This window comes from Phyllostomus hastatus, unplaced genomic scaffold, assembly GCF_019186645.2.
Source record: "Phyllostomus hastatus isolate PE091 unplaced genomic scaffold, TTU_PhHast_1.1 phas_contig_29, whole genome shotgun sequence".
Classification (NCBI taxonomy): Eukaryota; Metazoa; Chordata; class Mammalia; order Chiroptera; family Phyllostomidae; genus Phyllostomus; species Phyllostomus hastatus.
This window is the reverse complement of record NW_025333835.1, coordinates 1715434-1736261: the sequence shown is the minus strand read 5'-3', so window position 1 is coordinate 1736261 and position 20828 is coordinate 1715434. Positions and strand designations below refer to the sequence as shown.

At 34.6% G+C, this 20828-nt stretch overlaps 2 protein-coding genes and 1 pseudogene across 2 annotated transcripts in view; 1 reads left to right on the top strand and 2 right to left on the bottom strand.

Annotated features, from left to right (window-relative positions):
* Positions 1-20828, top strand: part of GTF2F2 (general transcription factor IIF subunit 2) — a 154816-nt gene that overhangs the window by 42824 nt on the left and 91164 nt on the right. The gene's annotated exons all lie outside the window — the stretch shown is intronic.
* Positions 6468-7600, bottom strand: KCTD4 (potassium channel tetramerization domain containing 4). The gene has a single exon (XM_045839237.1). The coding sequence runs from the start codon at positions 7519-7521 to the stop codon at positions 6742-6744; it is 780 nt and encodes a 259-aa protein (XP_045695193.1). The 5' UTR covers positions 7522-7600; the 3' UTR covers positions 6468-6741.
* LOC123818901 lies at positions 13197-13576 on the bottom strand (annotated as a pseudogene).

The following is a 20828-nucleotide window of genomic DNA, read 5'->3' as shown; positions in this document are numbered from 1 at the left end:
GTTATAACAAACAGACATCTATCACGAATGTCTGTGGTTGCATCTTTTTGGTATGTTTTGTAAATCAGTCACCTATGACTTCTAGATTCTTTTGTTTGGTGTTTCTCTCCCATAATCATCAAACCTTTATTAATAGTTATTTATATATACAACTATATATACTCTTTCCTTTTTCTTTCTATAGTTCTTTTTTAAAAAATATGCATGAAGTCTCGCAGGTTCGATTCCCAGTCAGGCCACATACCTGGGTTGCAGGCCACAGCCCCCAGCAACCGCACATTGATGTTTCTCTCTCTCTCTCTTTCTCCCTCCCTTCCCTCTCTAAAAATAAATAAATAAAATCTTTAAAAAATATATATATATACATGAGTAGGAAAAATACGCAGAAATAAAGAATTGTTTTGTTAGGATATAAGATCACAGATATCTGCATTTATATTTATTTTTAATGTCTTTTTAAAGATACATATAAATGAAAATTCATCAAATGGTATGATACCTAAAGTAAATGCTCTAGTGCTTTATAAAACCATATTAAATCATAGAAGGTTATCAAATTCAAGCAACTTTTGAGATTAAAGTTAGTATCACTCAACAATTCTAAAAATTAGAATTATTTTAAACCTTAAACCTTAAAAATTAGTTGATAAACATTTGTTATAATGAGGCAAAAATCAGTGAGGATGAAATTAAGAAGAAATCAGTATACTTGCTCACTTTTATTTTAATGATACAAAAAAAGTTTGCAAACATCCTGTAGGATAGTAATCAAAATTACTTTTGGGCCTGTCTTCAAAAAGCAATTTCAAAATTAACTAGATTTTTAAAAAAGGGGGAAAACACACACACACGCGCGTGTGCACACACGCGCACACACACACACACACCTAAAACTTGCTTTTAAATGTCACTGTGTACTATGGAATCTGGGTTTGGAAAAACTCGTGTTATTAGGTTAACTTTTATATGACACTTGAGGTATTGTAGCATTTGATGAATTTATATTTGATGCCACAGAACAGTTTCTTTAAGACACATAATGAAGAAATGTATTGCCCTGGCTGGCGTAGCTCAGTGGATTGAGTGCGGGCTGCAAACCAAAGCATCTCAGGTCCGATTCCCAGTCAGGGCACATGCCTGGGTTGCAGGCCACAGTTCCCAGCAGCCACACATTGATGTTTCTCTCTCCCTCCCTCCCTTCCCTCTATAAAAATAAATAAAAATCTTAAAAAAAAAGAAATGTATTATTGTCTCTTTAATATCTAATTCAGTATTTTTCCTCAAATAACCAATGACAAGTAAACTAGAGTTTCCACATTTTTTGCAGTGTTGGAAAATTAAATGTAGGTACCTTATAACAGTTTATAATATTTATGTAGTGATTTTCACTTGATAGAAAATCTTGAACTATTGTATATTTTTGTCAAGAGAAGTAGGAATGCAGTCATTTCTTTTATAAATTATTTTAGGCAGATTTTAAATTTCATCTTAAATATTTCTCTCTGCCCAGCAATACTTTTCTTTATCACCAATTAACTTTAATGTTAGCTTAAGCCAAATGTGATTAGGAAGATAAATCTGCTACAGAAGTAACCATTCTATATTTCAAAGATAAATGGTAGTAATTTCTAGGTTGTATGTGATTTTGGATAGGCCATATTTACATCTCTTCTTATCAAAGATAATTATGATTCAGATACTCTAATTTTAATCTTGAATGACATCACTGCAATTTAAGACAATCACTGAAATTTATTAGATAGGGGTACTTTAAGATTGTGTTATCACATATATTACTCTTCACTGATTTCAAATTGCTGATGAAGCCGATGTAATGATTCATTTGTTCTTTTTTAATAGCTTAATGTATTTTAATAGCAAACTTACAGGAACAGCACAGAAGACAACATTAAAAACATGTACTTGCATGTAGGACAACTCACAAACACCATTTAGTTGCCATCAAGAAATTTACTTATTTTTTTTTTTAAAATCCAAATGCTGGAATGGTCCAGAAAATTTAACAGGTTTATTTATATTGTTATAAAGTTCAGCTGTTGAAACTAGTTCACTGAAACCTTTCATTGTACATTAATGTTTTATGTCCTCACATTTATATTTTAAAAATTCATACACAAATGAAAATGGAAAAACTGTCAATACCTTATTTCTGCTATTTTCCACTTGCAGTCCTATACTTAGGTTCCCTTTGACCCCATGAGGAAAAAATATCTAACTTTCAGAACTACCAATAACAAGAAGAAGAGAATTTTTTTAAAAGAATGAAATGTTCCCCATCATAGTGGATTCTTAAGCTCATTCTCCATGTATGTGGTATGTTAGCTGGATGTCTTTTGGCATAATTGTTACATGTTTGTCATGGATAGCACACGAGTTGGTGTCCTCAAAAATGCCAACCTGACAGGCCTCTCTTGCCTCCTATAAAGCACTCTCTCGAAGCTCAGATTTGTTTGAAGTCCTAATAAATTTCTCACACCAGATGCTGGTAGGGAAGTTTGTGAATCAGAATTTCAGTGTACTTCTTATAACATAATTTCACCAAGTGCCATGTTACCAGGCCTGGAACAATAAGGTTTCTTAACCCTGCAGTAGACAGTGCTCTCCCGCAAGCGGCTTTGGTAGCCAGTTGCTTCCTTGGTATTTTGCCACCAGTCAATTTGTGGACAGTCTGCTTTGTAGGAGCCATGATATAGTGACCTTTTTACTTACCGTCCCTCTTCTTTGGCTGGAGCTCCATGAGCTCTAGAGGTGGCACTGGTGTTAGCCATGATGGCAGCAAACACTGCTTATTTTGTGCAAGAGGTCCCCAAAAACTTCCTATATAAATTTATACTAATATAAATGAAAACTGTATTTGCCTGGAGCAGTTTAAAGTATATTCTGTGTCTTACAGTATTCATCACAGTATTAAGTATGTGTTTGTTAAAGTTCTCCCTGCTGTTCATGTCTAAGTGGAAAGTCTTATGAATGTAAATGTGCATATTTGTGCCTGTTATTCATGGTTATATCATGAAGATACCTTTACACAGGATAATAACCACTTCTTATTGAAGGTCTGTGATGGATGAGGTACTTTACATGTAATTTAGAATTTAATTTAAGCCTTATAAAAACTAGCAACTAATCATTATTATCTCCACTTCACTATGAGGATGTTGAAGTTCAAAGAAGTTAAGAATCTTGATTACAAAGGTGTAAACAAGTTAGTGGGAGTTAATTGTGTTTGAACTGAAGTCTGACTCCAGAGCCCTTGTGTGTTTGATTGTGACATTTTTTTCTTCATAACACATCAGTTCTGTGGACTGTACAAGTCATAAAAAGTTAACCTCCTTTTTATTTAACCTGATATGTGAAAATCTAGATGAACCAATAGACTGGTTTAGGATATTCTTTACTCTTGTGAGATGATTCATGTCATGTTCTTTAAATGACATAATATTAAAAATATTATTTGTGCCCTGACTGATGTGGCTCAGTGGGGTGGGCATTGTCCCACAAACCAAGAGGTCAGTAGATCGATTCCTGGTCCGGGCACATGCCTGAGTTGCGGGTTCAGTTCCTGAACAGGACAACTTTGAGAGACATCCAGTGGATGTTTCTCTCTCACATTGATGTCTCACTCTCTTTTTCCCTCCCCCTCTCTCTAAAAATAAATGAACAAAATCTTTTAAAAAAAATAAAAATATTATTTGTTTTTCCAAAAATCAGTTTTTCTCTCAAATTTTAAGAGTACCTACATTATGAGATTTTTAACAAGTGAGGCAAACCTGTGTGTTGGTATCCTGTGTTCAACTCATTCTTCATGAATGCCTGTTTTAAGCCAGTTTCTAGGCGTTAGAGGTGAAAGTGGTCTGCAAGAGCAGACATAGTTCCTGTTGGCTCTGGAACTAGTGTACCTGGGTTTCAAATCTTGGTTACATCTTTATATCTTAATGACTGTATGATCTTAGCAGGATTCTTAGCTCTCTGAGTCCCTGTGTCATCTATAAGAAGGAAAGAATAATAATACCTTCTTAGGGTTAATTGAGAATTAATTGAAATAATATATGTTCATAGGATGTCATTTGGCATGTGATAAAATGCTAAATGTTACCTTTTATTATCATCTTAAAGATAGCACTTAAAGTATAAGTAATTTTCTTTTTAAAAAAATTAACTGAACAAGCTTAACCAGTATCATCATCTTCGGTCCCGGATAATAGTTTCTTATATTATTTGAAAAGCCTCTTAAGTGTTTTATTTGTTCTGAGTGCTGCCATATACATTTTAGAAATATAGTACACATAGCTGTGTGTTGTTTTTCATATTTTAAGGGCAGTGCTACAGTCACTGCGGGATATTTTCAAATATAAGGGTATATATATTTTGCTCATGGCAGGTATAGTAACCTACCTTTTATTACCCTTCTTCTGAAATAGAAGATAAAGAGTTACTTTGTGATTTATTCTTTGTGGAAAGATTGGAGAAAGAAAATCTTCAGTGACTGCAAACAAAAATATTATGGCAGCTTCAGTCTGACTTACAGTCAGCATTTTGTATGATTCTTGATTTTTTTAAATGGAAAATATTTCCAAATATTTTTTGGAAAACAGCAAAATTTAAAAATAGATATTTTCTATACACTTAAGACACAATATGATTATGTAAATCCAAGTGCAAGTAATTTTGAGTTTTAAATACACATTTATGAAAAGTTACACAAGAGTAATCAATCTAGTCAAATTTACTTCTAGGTTATTTAATTGTTTTAGGATATCATGGTTTATCAAAAGCTTGAGGAGGACTTAAATGCATCCAGATAAAATTTTTAGAGAAAGATATAAAAATGAATGACAAATTTCTTTAAGTAGTGGTTTCCATCAATAATAATTTGTTATAAGAGTTAAATTCTCTTTTGTGTGAGTTGATGTAAAACCTTATTTATAGTACTTGTAAGGAGATTTGTTCAACTATCTCCGGTAAAAAGATGTCAGGGCTATTTGTATTATCCATAATGAAAAAAAAAAGTCTTGCTTTAACATTAAAATTGCTACAGTGTTTTTTATTACCAAAGTCCAAATGCCAAGGAAAAGTCAATTCATATGCAGAGTAGGTATATAAACAACAGTTCAATTACTAAACTGCTAAAATAGATTTCACTATTTGTTGTTTTTAATTAAGCCATTTTCAAGTACATAAGAGAAAATTTGATGTTTTAGTAGCAGCTTTTTTTTCCTGTATTGAAAAAAAAATAGTGTGGTTGATGTGGAGTGTTTTATTTTTTAATGTGAATTTTTAAAGGACTTCTTTGTATAATATTTAAATATTTCTTTTAGTATGTACAGCCAGCTTTTCTGTTACTTTAGATGTTGTAACTGGAAGTCAGTTATAGATCTGAGAATATTAGCTTTGCTAATTTAATCTAAATTTATATGCATAAGCCAACTTTTATCATATTTGCTAATTTATTAACCTCAGTAAAGATTTTCAAAAATCATTTGTTGAAATTTATTAAAGTTAAGATTTAGTTACAAGTTTTAATGGTTAAATTTTAAAGGAGCAAATTTAAGATATAATTTGTTTTTAGAATCCAAAATAAGTGGTATAGAAATAATTAGCTGTTATTTGGGAGGAAAAAAATGCACTCACATTTAGAGCTAAGTGTCCAGATTATTTTATTGAGACAGCTATATATAAAACTTAATTATAAAAAATAACTTCTTGTTTAGCATGAAGAAATTAAACACAACTCAGTGAATAAGAATAATGTTCAGTGATGCTCATTTACTATTTTTGAGCTTGAAAAATGAATAGATATTTAGGGTGATACTGAAAATGAACTCCTATATTATTATTATACCATACTGTGTTGAGACTAAGTTATCCACGCTGTGTTGGAGCTCAGCCTGCAAAGAAATGAATCTGCTGATTTTTGTCACTTACAAGACCTGCCAGGGTAACTGCAGCCTGCCAGTTGCCTACATCAATGAATAATACTATGTGAAATCATCAAGTGGCAGTATTTGTTTTAAAAGTGATGTGCGTAACTTTTTATTAAAATTATTAATACAAGCAAAGAACCTAGTAGTGCTTTTATTTTTATCAAGCAGTTTTCTGGGAATTTTCAGCAATATATCATCAATTCAGCTATAATTCTAGTGTGCAATACAGAAATTATAAATAAGCTTTTGGCTCCTACCGTTAAAAATTATATCAAAGCTTTAATACCTTTTTACGTTCTATTTTGTTTCACTATGCTCTGTTTTAGTAGATTTGCATATCTATTTTGCTCTCAATGGTTAATTTTACCAGTTCAGTTTCTTTGTAGACTTTTGCCATGAGTAAAAAGGATTTTAAATCTTGTAGCCCCTTCAAATATTTTATTACCATTTATTTAAATAAACAATAACGTACATGCTTGTTTATTGTGAAAGTATCCATGACATTCTTGGATTGAAAGACAGCCTAAGGAAAAATAAACAAAGAACAAAAGCATTCAGTCTTTATTTACAATATATCGAAGATCACTGTTGTCATTTTAAGTGTAAGAGACTGCAGGAAACCCTAAAGAAGGACATCTTTAGCAATAGAATTTACATACCGTTAGCTCACAGTAATTGATTAGCAGCAGGGCTTTGAGTACAGAGCTGGCTGGGCACAGTATTTGGGATGCTTTTGATGCTGTGCTTTTCCGAAGCTTGCTGGCTGCATGCTTGTTGCCTTTGTTTGTGACACAAGTAATTACTTGATAAAATGAAGTGCATCGCTGTGAACAATTGACCCTTTGGAACAGTCCAGGCTGGTCAGCAGTCTAAAGCCACACTTTAAAGCCATCATAATAGCCTCAAACTTAAGAGTCTCCAGCGTACAGACAAAGGTGTTATCTTCCTTTAGTACAAGTCGAGTGCCATTTTCAGACTTTATGAAGTATTTAAATTGAATGATATTTGACGATATTGAAAACTCCTCTGGAAATCCATCCAGCCTGCTTTTGGACACGAGAACAATACGAGATTTTATCTTTGATATGAAATCAGGAGCATTACAGAAGATTCTCAGTCCTTGTGAGCGATCATGGTTATCTGTTATCTCCAAGAAAGTAGTCTCTCTGGGTGTTAGCTGTTCTTTCTCCCACCTGGATTTCACTTCCTCTGCCAGTCCCTTGAGCTGAAAGAATTCTGCTTCTTGTGCGAGAAGTTGATTTTCTCGAAACCCTTCGGGCAGTAGTAGTTCTCCATTTCGTAGGAAGTTTAGGACATGCCTGAAGAGGAGCCCATCCCTGTCTATGAAATAATGACCATCAGCATCAAATGGGCAGAGGATTTTTCCATTTACTATACCTTCAAGGAAAGTGTCTGGGTACTTGGTCAGTGTTTGTTTTTGAGTAATATATAAATATCCACCAACGTTTAGCGTCATCAGTGAAGATTTGCAGTTCTTTCCTTGGTCAGCATCTTCCAGGTTGTTGTCTTTCTCTTCATATTCCTTTTCTTTTTCTCTTCTATGTAGTTTACACTCCATTTTTGAAAATGCTATTTGAGCTTGTTCTTTTGGCTTTGAGATTTTTATAAAAGAAACTGCCACACAAACACGCCTTTATTCAGCTACAGCCTGGTGATAGAATGGAAATGCTGGCAGTGTCGCTTGGCTCTGTCAGCTCAATTTTGCAGTAGGTGGCGTATCAGCTGTATATGCAGGAGCTCTCTGGAGTAAGATGAGGAGGGGGAAGATAATTTGCATTTAACTGTATCAGGGAAGGAATTTGTTGTGCAAAGATTTTCATGTATATTTTTTGAAATAATAACAGTCACTCAGAATAAATTGAATTGCCTCTGGCAGTTAAGTGATTACAACTGTATAATTCTCCAGCTAAGTGTGAGTTTTCATCCATTTCTAAACATATACTAAGGTATTGCTTAATAAGCTAGGCTTAATATTGAATAATACTGTCATCTTTTGGAGAGTACTATATATAGAATTAGTATCCTTTTTTAAAGTAAATTATAAAAAGGAAACCTAAAGAGAAAGGAATTAGGTGTATAGGATTTTCTCTCCTATAAAATGTCACATTTTGCAGAGTGGTATAGTCATTTTAGAAACCCAAATGAGAATATGTAAACCTGTCATTTGTGACATTGTATTTGAATTTAATTGGATATTTGTATGATTCTGATTTGGGGTCCTTTAGCAAGAGAGAAGAAATTTTCTTAATATCCTTTAATAAAAGGTTCTGCTTTTTTTTTTAACCCTAAATACAGCCTTCGCAGTAATCATTTACATTTTTTTGGTTAAGATTTCCTATGGAAAATGTAAAGCTTGTTTCACCCTAAACCTGCTTCAGTACTGAACAAAAGACTTGGACTGATGTAGAAAATATAACTCACATGCATGCATGTGTTTGGGAAGATAAGACAGGTTTAAAACACCTGCACTAAAATAGTGTCATGAGAAAGTTAGTTGGTTTGTTGTTGTTGTTGTTTTCAGTGTTCACAAAGGATGAAAGGGCCAAAACCTAAGCTTAAAAAAAAAAACTTGGCAGCTGGAATGACATGTGACTGTAGTGTCCCCCTCCCCTCATTTTTTTCTCCTTCTTCCCTTGTGACATGCTTACCTTCCAAAGCATTTTAGTGGTCTGAGCTTTCAGTTTTAGAATTTAAAGTCCCATGGTAAAAAATATGGACACTGTCCCCAATACACTGTTATTTGACTGGTCTGACTGCTAAATTATTCTGGAGAACTACATTGTTTTCAGAATTAGACTAGATTTTAGATTAAATTAATTTATATTTCTTTTATATTAAAGATGTTTTTAAATTCTTCAGTGGTATGGTGATAGAAATATTGGAGCAGATTCCTCTAAAAATGCTTAGCTTACATTTTCTTTAAACAAGGTTAGACTTTTTCAGATAAAAAATTATATTCTTAATTATAACAGATTTTGAATTCAACATTTATGTGTTGTTGAGATGATCAGAAGTTCATTGAAATAAAATGCAAATCTAAGGCATAACATGTTTTAGGGCTAAGTTGTTTAAAGGCCATGAAATTCATCCTCTTTACTATACTGAAAATAAAATTACATTTCAGAGAATTTTTAGTGTTTTATCTATAATTATAAAGCTTGTTAATAGCTATCACTTGGACTAGAGCTTCCTCTCAGTCCTGCATCATTTAAGAGTTTACTGTAAAAGTCTAACAATTTCATGTATGTGTTGACTTTCCTATGTATATGACTTTTTAAGAACTGGTGAATAGATTGGGGGTTTTTAGTACAACTTTGGAAATATATTCATGGAATTTTTATGTTAATCATCACTGCACATGAGTAGTACCATATAATAACAAAAGCATAACAATTTTATTTACAGGTAGAGTCCTCTTTTAATGAAGTTGACAGGACATCAGAATCAATAGAACATAACTGTGGTTTAGTGGTAGAAACTGTGCTAGCATTTTCTTTGTATGTTTAAAGTGATGTAGCTGAATAATATGTGATACCAGGTCTGCTTCCTTACAGCCTGTTTGCCCACTTGTAGGTACCCTTCATGAAGAAGTGAAGCTAGTGCTGCTACAGGATGGGCTTCCATGGGTTGGGGAGAGGAGGCTGCAGAAGTTGAACTGCTGACCTCTTCATCCATCACTCACCCCAAGCCTGCCTTATATTTGCTAACTCGCTTGCTTGTGGTTTCTGCTGTCTCTTTTTTTTAAACTACTGATACTTGTTCTTCGTTTCTTCTGCTTGCTTTGACAAACTAAACCACCACATCATATGCCTATAACCCGTGATCACTGTTTCTCACTCTACACTTCACTCGGCTGTTCTTGGCTTCCGCAATCCTGACATGTGTGATTTGTTTGCCATCTGTGGCTGGCCACAGTAGTGTTAATGGAAGCCTAGTCTGAGTGTGTGACTAGAATCTCATATCAAACCATAGGACTTTTCTTTTGTGTTCTGTTGCCTACAACTTGCAGAAAATGGCACCCAATATGATCCATCTTACCCTCAACACTCCCTATTACCCCCATTAAAATAAAGTGATTGCAGTTTACAGAAATTGCAGGGGGTTGTTGATCGTTGCTGACTGTTGTGGTCTACATGCCCCTCGGAGAAAGCCAGCTTGTCTTTTTGTCAGTCAATTCTAAATTTATATTTACCTGCTTGGGGGATTATGGGGTAGGGAAAGTTTGTCCTACGTAGTGTTAATCAGGTCCACATAGCTCTAACTATTAAAATGGTGCTTCAGTACCAAAGCCAAGGGAAACATCCCTGGTTTATATGACTACATTTCTCTGCCTTACTGTAGATACAAACTGGAATTAATCAGTTAAGTAGTTTCAGTAGAAAGGCTTAACCTGCACATCAATAATCAGTTCACTTAGATCCACTAGACTTAAGAATTTCATCTGCTTTGTAGGTAGAAGGATTTTTTTAAGAAAGGTAAGGACTCTGTTTTATACTCAGTACCAAAGCCCTTTATTAGAGTTAGATCACCTCTATCTTAGACATCTGTAAACTATGCATAAACAGATCCCTTTAGCCAACTTTGAAGATTCAAACAGTGCCATTGTCAGGTTCTTGGTATGAGCATATCCATTAGTTAGGCCCAGTTCCTAACCAAATTCTAGCTAAACCTTTCAGTATATAGTGATGCTAATCTTCTACTGCCTACATTTGGCAGACCTGATTCCAGGCCAGTGGGAGGCATTCCCATTTTATCTATCAGCTGATGGGAAATGATGTCATTGACATCATTATGATTGAACGTGTGAAACATTCATTTTGACATTCAGCTATGACTATTTTACTTCAGCGCCATTCTGTATGTTAAAAAAATAAGGATAAATTGAATAGTGTAGTGTATTAACATTTTAAGAATCAAGAATTTATCCATTCTCTATTACTTTTTAAATTTATATTATTGTTTATGCTATTACATTTGTCCCAATTTTTAAAATTTATCCATTTTAATCTGAATCTGTTTGAATATTCAAGTTTTATTTTGTTTGGAAATAATAGTTTGTCTACATTAGATGTTACCTGGTACTGAGGTTGTACTAACAAAAGTGCATACTACAATACTTACCTACCTTATGTTGCTAATTGACCACAGTGTCTACCCAACTATGCAGAGTGCTTGTATGCTCCTAGGACTCACCAGATGTAGCCATTGGCAGGAAGGTGATGTGGATGGGTAATTCCAGTCAGATGAGTAGAGTTTTAAAAGTTTTATAGTGTTGGACTGGGTCTTCAAAAAGTCCAGGAAACTTTGCTACATCAGCAAATTTTTAGCCTCATTTGAGAAGTATGGAAAATAAATAAAGCACTATGTATCAAAAGGAGCACAAATAAAAATGACAGACTAAATGAGAAGTTCAAGCAAAATTCCATCTGTATTTTTTTGCTTTTCATTACAGAGGTAATCTTGAAAACAATCTACAAATTACATTAATTAATACTTTAAATGTACATTAGAAGATGAGTATTTTAAAGAAACCTGTTTTATAATTCTGTAAGCAGGAATCATGTAAGTTTTTAAAAATTATTTCTGTCTTTTGAAATGTAGCCTATACATTGTTCACTGGAAAATTTTATTGTAACCAAATGAGGAAAGTACTTCTATAAGCCATCAAGTGAACATTGAAATTGTATTATTGTATTAAACTCATTTTTATAGTGCTGTTTGGCAAAACAGCATTTACCTTCTCTTTGAGAAGGAGGTGTTATAAATTAATAACCATTATATGGTTATTCTCCAAGTGAAGGATGTGACTTAAACTTATGAAGCTAATATTACTTTGAAATCACTGACCAAAAGGGTCTCAGCTCCCAAATTGTCCCCTACCACTATTCCTTCTATTATCCTCTTATCTTTAAAAGATAAGAGTGTGATTTTAGTGGTGAGATGGTGTGGGAGAGAGAAGGGTGCCTGGATAGCAGAACAGGATATGATGGTTCATAGGAGCAAATGCAGTTTCTTACTCATAGAGAGTAGAGTGATTATAAATTAGGAATGGAGAACTCTGTTATACTGCACATTTTTTTGACATTTAACATTTCTGAAATGTTAAGACATTCAGGATATGTGTTAAAATTATTGGCTTGTAAAAGTTTCATGGCAGTATTTTGTCTTTCTTAGTGACACATAAAGTAATAGTGACTATTACAGTTGACAGTATCTTAAATTTGATGAAATATTTGAGCCGTTCTGTGAGATTACCCCAGGAAATAAAACTAACAGGGTGAGGAAAAGTGGGAAGGGGTGAGAGAGAGAGAAAAAGATTAAGGCAGCAGTCCTCAACTCTGGCTGCTGCATATTAGAATGATCTAAGGAGGCTATAAAAATACCACTACCTCTTGTCCTCACAAGGAGGTTCAAGTATAATCTCTGGGAGTAAGATTAGTATTTTTTTTTTAACCTTTGCAGGTGATTGTAATGATCAGAATTGAAGAACTACTTTATGAAAGACATTGATGAGCTAAGGAAAGGGAACTTACCTGAAAGGAGTTCTTAATGATGGGGACATAATTTCTCCCTTGTAGTTGTGGGGATCACTTACTATGAAAGTATCTTGAAAATTAAAAACAACTAAACTAGTATGTGATATCATTGCTATCACTAATTAAACATGGTGAAGAGAATAGGATGAAATTAATAAAACTTGGATCATATTCAGTTGATTTAAAAATATGCCGTTGATCATCTATATGCATTTCATTAATAATATTGTATCCCTCAACTGTATTGTAATCTTTCCTAAGCACGGGTGTCTGTAGTTTACTTCCTTTGTTCCCCTCACCACAGTTAGCATAGTGTGTGGCACTGTTTAACTAAAATGTAGCACTACAGTGGAAGTTTTTTCTCCAGGAGACTTAATCTTTCCTACAGGGATTTGTTTTTCTCTCTGTTTAATCACTTTTGCTGTTGTCATTTTAAATTCTTTCTAACTGCAAATGAAGCAGTCAAAGCTGGATTACACCCTTTGATGAAGGTATAACTAAAACTATTACAGTACTATTATTTTCCCACCCCTTTGCATTTATTACATTACAGCATTCATTTTTTTTCCCAAAACATGCAATGTCTTTTAGAAATTATTTCCTCAATCTCTTTATACACAGGCAAAAATAAAGTGTACTGTTTAACTTTCAAAACTGATCATTGCCTAGAGTAAGGAAAATTATCCCTAAAACATGCTTAACCAGAAGGCCAATTCACCAGCCGACTCCAGGAACATGGAGGTGAACATGATAAACAGACTGTCCCTCATCTGAGCCTTCATTCACTACCATTTGATAACCCTTCTTCAGGCCCAGATCAACAGCACATTTCTTGCCAACAATCATTAAATGACCAAGAAGACTCTCATCATCATCCTCTGCTACAGAAATCTGGGATACATGCTTCTTGGGTATCACCAGAAAATGTGTTGGTGCTCAAGGGGAAATGTCATGAAAAGCAAGACACTGGTCATCTTCAAAAATGACCTTGGCTGGTATTTCCTTGTAAATGATCTTCCTGGAGATCATGTCGCCAACAGGTGGAGCAGCCCAAGCTTTGGCGACCTCCTCTGCCATTGCAGCCTCCTGTTCTCAAGGCTGCCAGGAGCAGCATTAATTTTTTTAAATAAAGCTCTATTTTATTATTCTTTAGAGCAACTTTGAGATTAGAGATTGTCTCTTTATAACATCACAACATCATGTCCACGTCTGTTACTTAAGAGGTTTTTATATTAAGTATACATGTGTAACAAGCAAAAAGTATTAGAACATACAAATGTTGTTTTTAAAATGCCCAGTCACTATTTCTTTGATCAAAATTCTGTTATGGTTTCTGTAGACTCATAGAACAAACTCACATATGTATGGCCTCCTTCTTTGATTTTGTATCTTAGCTGACCACTGTAATTCATAGGTACCCTTTGATCAGCATTACAACATCCCTTATATAGGAATATACATCCTTCTTTTCCCCAGTCTGTAGGTGAAAAGTTGAAGAGTGTACCATGAGTGAGGAAGTTGAAATGTTTTCTAAATCCTAAATCTAGTTCTCAAATTATGGTTTCAATATTCTATTTAAAATTGGGGATTCCCAGGGCATTAGGCATTCTTGTAATTTGAATATTATTGTAAGAAAACATATTACATTAACATAACTTTTGGGAATATTTATATGACTGCTCATTTGTTATTTGTGAGGTAGCTAATCAAATGCTAACTCTGTAAATTTACTGAAATCTGAGCATGATCGTTTATTCCTAAAATTCCTGAAGACTGGCCCTGGCTGGTATAGCTCAGTGGATTGAGCGCAGGCCTGTGAACCAAAGCATCACTGGTTTGCTTCCTAGTCGGGGCACATGCCTGGGTTGCAGGCCATATCCCCAGTATGGGGTGTGCTAGAGGCAACCAAACATTGGTGTTTCACTCCCTCTCTTTCTCCCTCCCTTCCCCATCTCTCTAAAATAAATAAATTCTTAAAAATATATTTCTTAAAAAAAAGATCTACATTAACTTGATTTTTTAAAAAAATCCCAAAGACTAAATAGAGATCAGAGCATCAACTTACAAATTTGAATAAAGATTGCATTCTTAAAATAGAAGGATTGCAAGTTTCTCTAACTGGTTTGTTAAGATGCCAAGTAGTTTATGTTAATAGGCCATACCCTGTGAACCACAGGCAAAATCTGCGAGGAAAAGATTTTAAATGAGGTAATGGAGACTAGTAGGCATATTGAAAATGACTTACCTTTTAAATGCACCTGCTCTGTGGAAATTCTGTCTCTTCACTACTTTTCCAGACAAGGTAGACAAGTGTGATATAAGTGTGAATCAGGAAAGTAGCTTCAAAAGTCTTGAGGATCAGTCCAAAACCTTGGTTCTAGCCCACTCTTCTGTGTTTCAGTGTGAGTTGCAAGTGCTCTTAAAGCCCTCCACATTGAACTGGATCCAAAGTGGTCCTGTGGAAATGCATGCCTGTGTACTTCCTAATGCCAACCGTCTTCCTAACATACCTGCTCAAATTGTTTACATGCCAATGCTACTAAGCACCCTTCCTGCTTGCTTATTACTTTAACTTGTTCAAACTAAGAATGCCCTTAACTTGTAAAAAGTTTAAGTCACTCAAGTCACTTAAGTCTTGAGTTCTTCAATATAGAGTATATCTCAAATTGAGATATACAATAGGAAGCTTCTCTTAGAGCAGAAGTTTGTGTGTTATCAGGTGCTGGACAGCTTCTCAATATTTTGTCATTCTAAGAAACAGTTTCTAATTTCTACTCAAAGAGAATTTAAGTGTATCTAGGTCTTTTAGAAAGTATTAGAGCAAGCAAAGTAAACACTAAATAATAAAACTTTCCCAATTAGAGAGGAAGGCCAGTTGTGAGTTGTTGTTTTTCTTTTTTTTTTTCTTTCTTTTTTTTTTTTTTAAGAGATCTCAGAGATGCCAGGAACTTCATTGCTGAGGCCCAGAGATGGAATGTAACATCTCCAAAATAACACTGCTATTTATGACAGCATCAGAATTAGAAGCCTTCAGTTCTTTTTTTTTAACATACTTTTTTTAAAAAGATTTTATTTATTTTTAGAGGGGGGGAGGGAGAGAGCAAGAGAGGGAGAGAAACATCAATGTGTGGTTGCCTCTTGCACTCCCCCAACTGGGGACCTGGCCTGCAACTCAGGCATGTGCCCTAGACTGGGAGTCCAACCGACACCCTTTTGGTTTGTACGCCAGCACTCAATCCACTGAGCCACACCAGCCTGAGCATAGAAGCCTTCAATACTTTTTATAGGATGTGATCTGCATGTTTAACTTTTAGGAGTCTTCCTTCAAATTTGTATGGATAAATAAAATAACCATCACCAAAAACATGTGCTCATACTCATTATAATTCTTTTGGTTACAATTAGCAGAAACCAGTTATTAACCAGTGTAGCCAAATAAATGGCTAAATAAATAAATAAATAAATTTTAAAAGGTGGGAGGGTATTGGGGAAGACTTTAGGACTTCCAAATCCTTTAGAAAGGATGTAGAATATATCCCAGAATCCAAAGAAGATGAGGACAAATGGCCAAGCCTAGGAAAAGGTAGGAGTTGAGGCATTTCAAAGACTTAGTAGAATGAACTTATGTGGCGTCTCTTTAGAGTGCTGTCATGACCATGTCCCTCCAGCAGTTTCTGGTGTGGGTCCCTTAGGTTAAAATTCGGAGTGAGAGAGAAAGAGATGAAAGCCATTGTACACACTGTTTCCACCACCTTCACTACCCTTCTGACTTACTTCCCAGTCTAAATCCAACCCATTTTTCAAGGTCCAGCACAAACATTGCTTTATCTATCACAGCTCTTCTTGATCCCCAGCTGGACATAATCTGTGTGTGTGTGTGTGTCTGTGTGTGTGTGTGTGTGTGTGTCAATTGTGTATGTCTCTGTCTTAAAGCCCTTATAACCCTTAACAAATTTTACTTTTCTTTCCTTTTTAAAAAATATATTGGGGTGACACTGGTTAACAGAAATTAATACAAGTTCAGACACACAATTCCACAACACATCATCTGTACCCTGTATTGTGTGTTCACCACCCCAAGTCAAGTCTTCTTCCATCCCCATTTATCCCCCGCCATACCCTCTTCCACTTCCCTGGGCAATCACCACACTGTTGTCCTTATCTGTGGGTTCTTTCTTTTTTTTCTTTTTTGATCTATCCCTTCACCCCTCTGCCTTCCCCAACACATTCTACTTTCTACAGTAGAATCCCACAGCCCATATATGGAAGGACCAGTACTTGGTCAGTTAAATTCAAAGGTAGGGTATCATAAAATGATATTAATATGCATTTCTACTGCCTTAAACACTGTATCTTAAAACTTACAAATATTGTAAATGTACATTTAGTTACCAGAATTCTTTTAGGTCATTGCTTTTAGTATAGGAGTCTGATTAAGCATCTGCTTTCTCTTTCTTGTGAAGATTAAACCCACAATTTAGTTATATTTTCAATTCTGGTTTCTTTAAAATGGAGCAAGAACTTTGGCACTCTGAAACAATATGAATTCAAAATCCTTCTTTGATGTTTGTCTGCTAGTCTTCTGTTGTCTCTGCATAATTTAACATACAAGCACTACATAATTTGACAAGTTTTTTAACAATTTACCAAAACATTAAATCTAGCTTTCATAGAAGCATTTCCCTCCCCAATACTCATAAGTAATAGGATTGTGTAGTCTATAATCAAATTGTATAATTACTATCAGAGTAAAACCTAGCATAAACAAGGTTCTAGCATAGTTGAAGCAGAAGTGTGTGCATGAATACTGGAAATTTTAACCTATTAGCCACTACTGTGTAGTAAGCTGTGGGCACCTGTTATATTTTAAAAAGGGGAGTTGAGAGTCTTGGTAATTTGGAGGTGTGTTAAGTGGTCTAGCAGAAGTGCTTTTGGTGTATCAGAATGGTTTGTATGCCTATCTGATCACCCTGTTAGACCAGCAGACCTCAATGTATTGATCTGAAAACTGCTGGGTACAGAAGTCTCTGGAACTTTTTCAAGGGATCTGTAAAATCAGAACTATTTTCATGATAACACCAAGACTTTTTGCCTTTTTCACTCTGATTTTCTAAATGTTTCTCAGTTTTAGTGTCTAATATAGTAAATATTGATAGATAAAACCCACATAAATAAAAGCTCTTTGGTGACCCTCAGTACTTTTTAAGAATATATGCTTGTTAGTAATTGGCTGTACTGGATTCTGACTTCTTGAGGGCAGCAGCCATGTTTCATTTATCTTTCATATTTCTGATGTGTTTTTGCATTATCTTCTGCATAAAGGTCACTCAGTAAATATCTGATACATGTATGAGCCAAAAAAAAATTATTTCAAGTATTTATGGTTTCTCAAAATGGGCCAACAAAGTAGTCTCAAGTAAGGGTTCTTGTATTAATGAATATAATCAATAATTAACGGTGGTGTACAAGTATTTTAAATAATAAAATGTAATATTTAGTACCTTCCCCCTAAAATCTTAAACAATGTCTTGAGGAAGAAGAGGCATGGTTTAATGGGAAGAATATGAAAACATGTTCCTGTGAAGCTTTAAAAGGTGTGTGAAGACTTTAAATCTTGCTTAGTGAACTGTAGCATAAATAAATTGGCTTTTTAAAATTTATTTAAGAGAAGGGAGAAGAAGGACAAGTGAACAGAGATGTGACATTAAGAGCAGTCAGTTGGTGGGAAGACTTTTTCTTTCACTTGAGAAGCATTTAAACACTATTTTAGGTTTAAAAAGCTATTCTTAGGTTTGAAAATAGGAAATGATGGTCAGAAAACTATCATCTGGAAAGTGAATTTTATTGCTTTGTGTGAGTAACCATGATTGAAGAAAAATGATGAGAGCAGTCGTCATGTTGAAATGGGCCAGGGGCTTTGGACTCATCCATTCAGGTGTTATATGGAGAATGTTGACAGCAGAAACCATTAATTGAAAGTTAAATTAGCCTGTTCACATGGAGTAGATACTACTAAATAAGTGAGGAACACTCACAGGTGCTATTAAAAGGTACCTCTTTTACTATTCAACATTAGTAAACACATGGATCTATTGTATAAGTTAAATTTTTTCAGGGACAGTGTTTTAGTGGTATTTTGTTTTTTAAAAAGGATTAGTATATATTTTAATAGTGAATTTTTCTCATGGATTAATGATACTTTATACAGTACATTGAAATTTCTCCAAATCTTGCTAGTAAGACAGTTTTCTTAATAGAACTTTTAACTTCAGTGAGAAGCAAACTTGAATATAAGATTTGTTTTTGTTTTAAGAAAACTCTAATTCTAATTTTTATCTTATTCAATTCATTAAGAGAAGAAATTATTTTTAGATGTTTAAATTTAATATAAAATAATTAGGGGCTTATTATTTTCTTCCTGGCATGTTTTGGTATAAGGTAGGCATGCTTCTCCTTATTACTCTTGCTATCATCTGACAGTTCTTGAGAGTTGTTGTATATGTTGCCCAGATGGATCCTTGAACCATTGAATTACATAGTGTGTTCATATTTACTAGTCAGGAGCTACAATAGTGAGTCCCCTAGATTGTGAAGACAAAATTAAGAAAGCTTGCGCTATGAAAGATTTTCTAGTATAAATCATGAGGTGTTGTTCTATGTGTACTCTACAATTCAGTCAGCTTATCTCTTTCCTCCAGTAAACTGCATGCTTCTTGAAAGACAGAACTGTATCTTAATCATCTTTGATTCCACAATGCTTAGATGGTGCCCTTGATATAGTAGGCATTTAGTTAATGTTGAAAGAATGCATGAAGTCATTTGCCCTAGGGAGATGAAACAAATGTATTGCTGATGAGCCAAAGGAATTCCTGACTCTCTTTTCAAAACCTGGGTGAATTCTTACAGAAATATGACTGAGCCATAGCTATTTCTAACTGTAGTCATCCATTTCCAGACTGTAATAAAGCTTCCAGGACTTGTTGTCTATTCTTTCACCAGATTGGGGAAATTATCTTTCACTATTTTTTCAAATAAGTTTTCAATTTCTTCTCCTTTTGGCACCCCTATGATTTGGACGTTGGCACGTTTAAAGCTGTTTCAGAGGTTCTTGAGCCTGAGCCTCTCTTTATTTTTTTGAATTCTTGTTTCTTCATTGTGTTCCAATTGAATGTTTATTTCTTCCTTTTGTTCTATATCGCTGATTTGTGTCCCGGTTTTCTTCCCTTCACTGTTGTTTCCCTGTATATTTTGCTTTATTTCACTGTGCATAGCCTTCACTTCTTTTATTTTGCAGCCATACTCAGCATTTCTGTGAGCATCCTGATTACCAATGTTTTCAATTGTGCATCTGATAGGTTAGCTATCTCCTCATTATTAGTTGTTTTTCTGGAGTTTTGTTCTGTTCTTTCACATGGGCCATATTTCTTTGTCTCGGTGCACCTGTCTGGATGAATGTTTCTTGTCTAACTCCTTGGTTGTCAGACTTCCATACAGCTCGATTTTCCGGCAGCTCTGGTTGTTTTTTGTTTTTTAACTTGGTCATTCCCTTCTTTTGGTTGTGCGAGGAGGTGAAGCATGTCTACCTGTGCCTCTATCTTGGCTGGAACTCTGAAAATTATTTCTAATGGTAGGGAAAATTGTCCTTCTTTTTGGACAGTTATTCATAGCAGTTAAAGCTGTAGTTTGGACATACCCAAATTAATAATTCTGTTGGAAAGAGAAGTCAGAGCAACTGGCAAGCAGAACTGGTCACAGAGTAACCTAGACAATGGTCCTGCCCAGTTTCACAATATTTTCTAGGCTTGCTGTTCTAGTTACAGTGTGTTCTAGAATTTTATTTACAGATATATGTATGTATACTCATGCATGTATATATATTCAATATTTTTCCATTTAATTTTGTGCCATTTTAAGCCAACCTCTTTAGAAAGAGCTAAGTGTATAAAAACTATTATTAGCAAGGGGCTGCAGCAGCCCAGTAAACAAACCAGACAGGAGCCCAGTTTTTTTGCTGGCCAAGAATAAGGTTTTCTTTTACTCTGACTAATAATTCTAGTCTAAACTTAGAAATAGTTCTTTTGAAAAAATAAAATAACATAGAAACAGACTCATAGATACAGAGAACAGACTGACGGTTGACAGAGGGAAAGGGGATCAGGGGATTGGGTGAAAAATGTGAAGGGAGTAAGAAATATAAGTTGGCCTTAGTCACAGAGATGTAAATTACAGCATAGGGAGTATAGTCAATAATATCAACGTATATATGGGGCCAGTTGGGTATTTGAACTATCAAGGGGACCAGTACATGATTGTGTAACCCCTGTTCTGT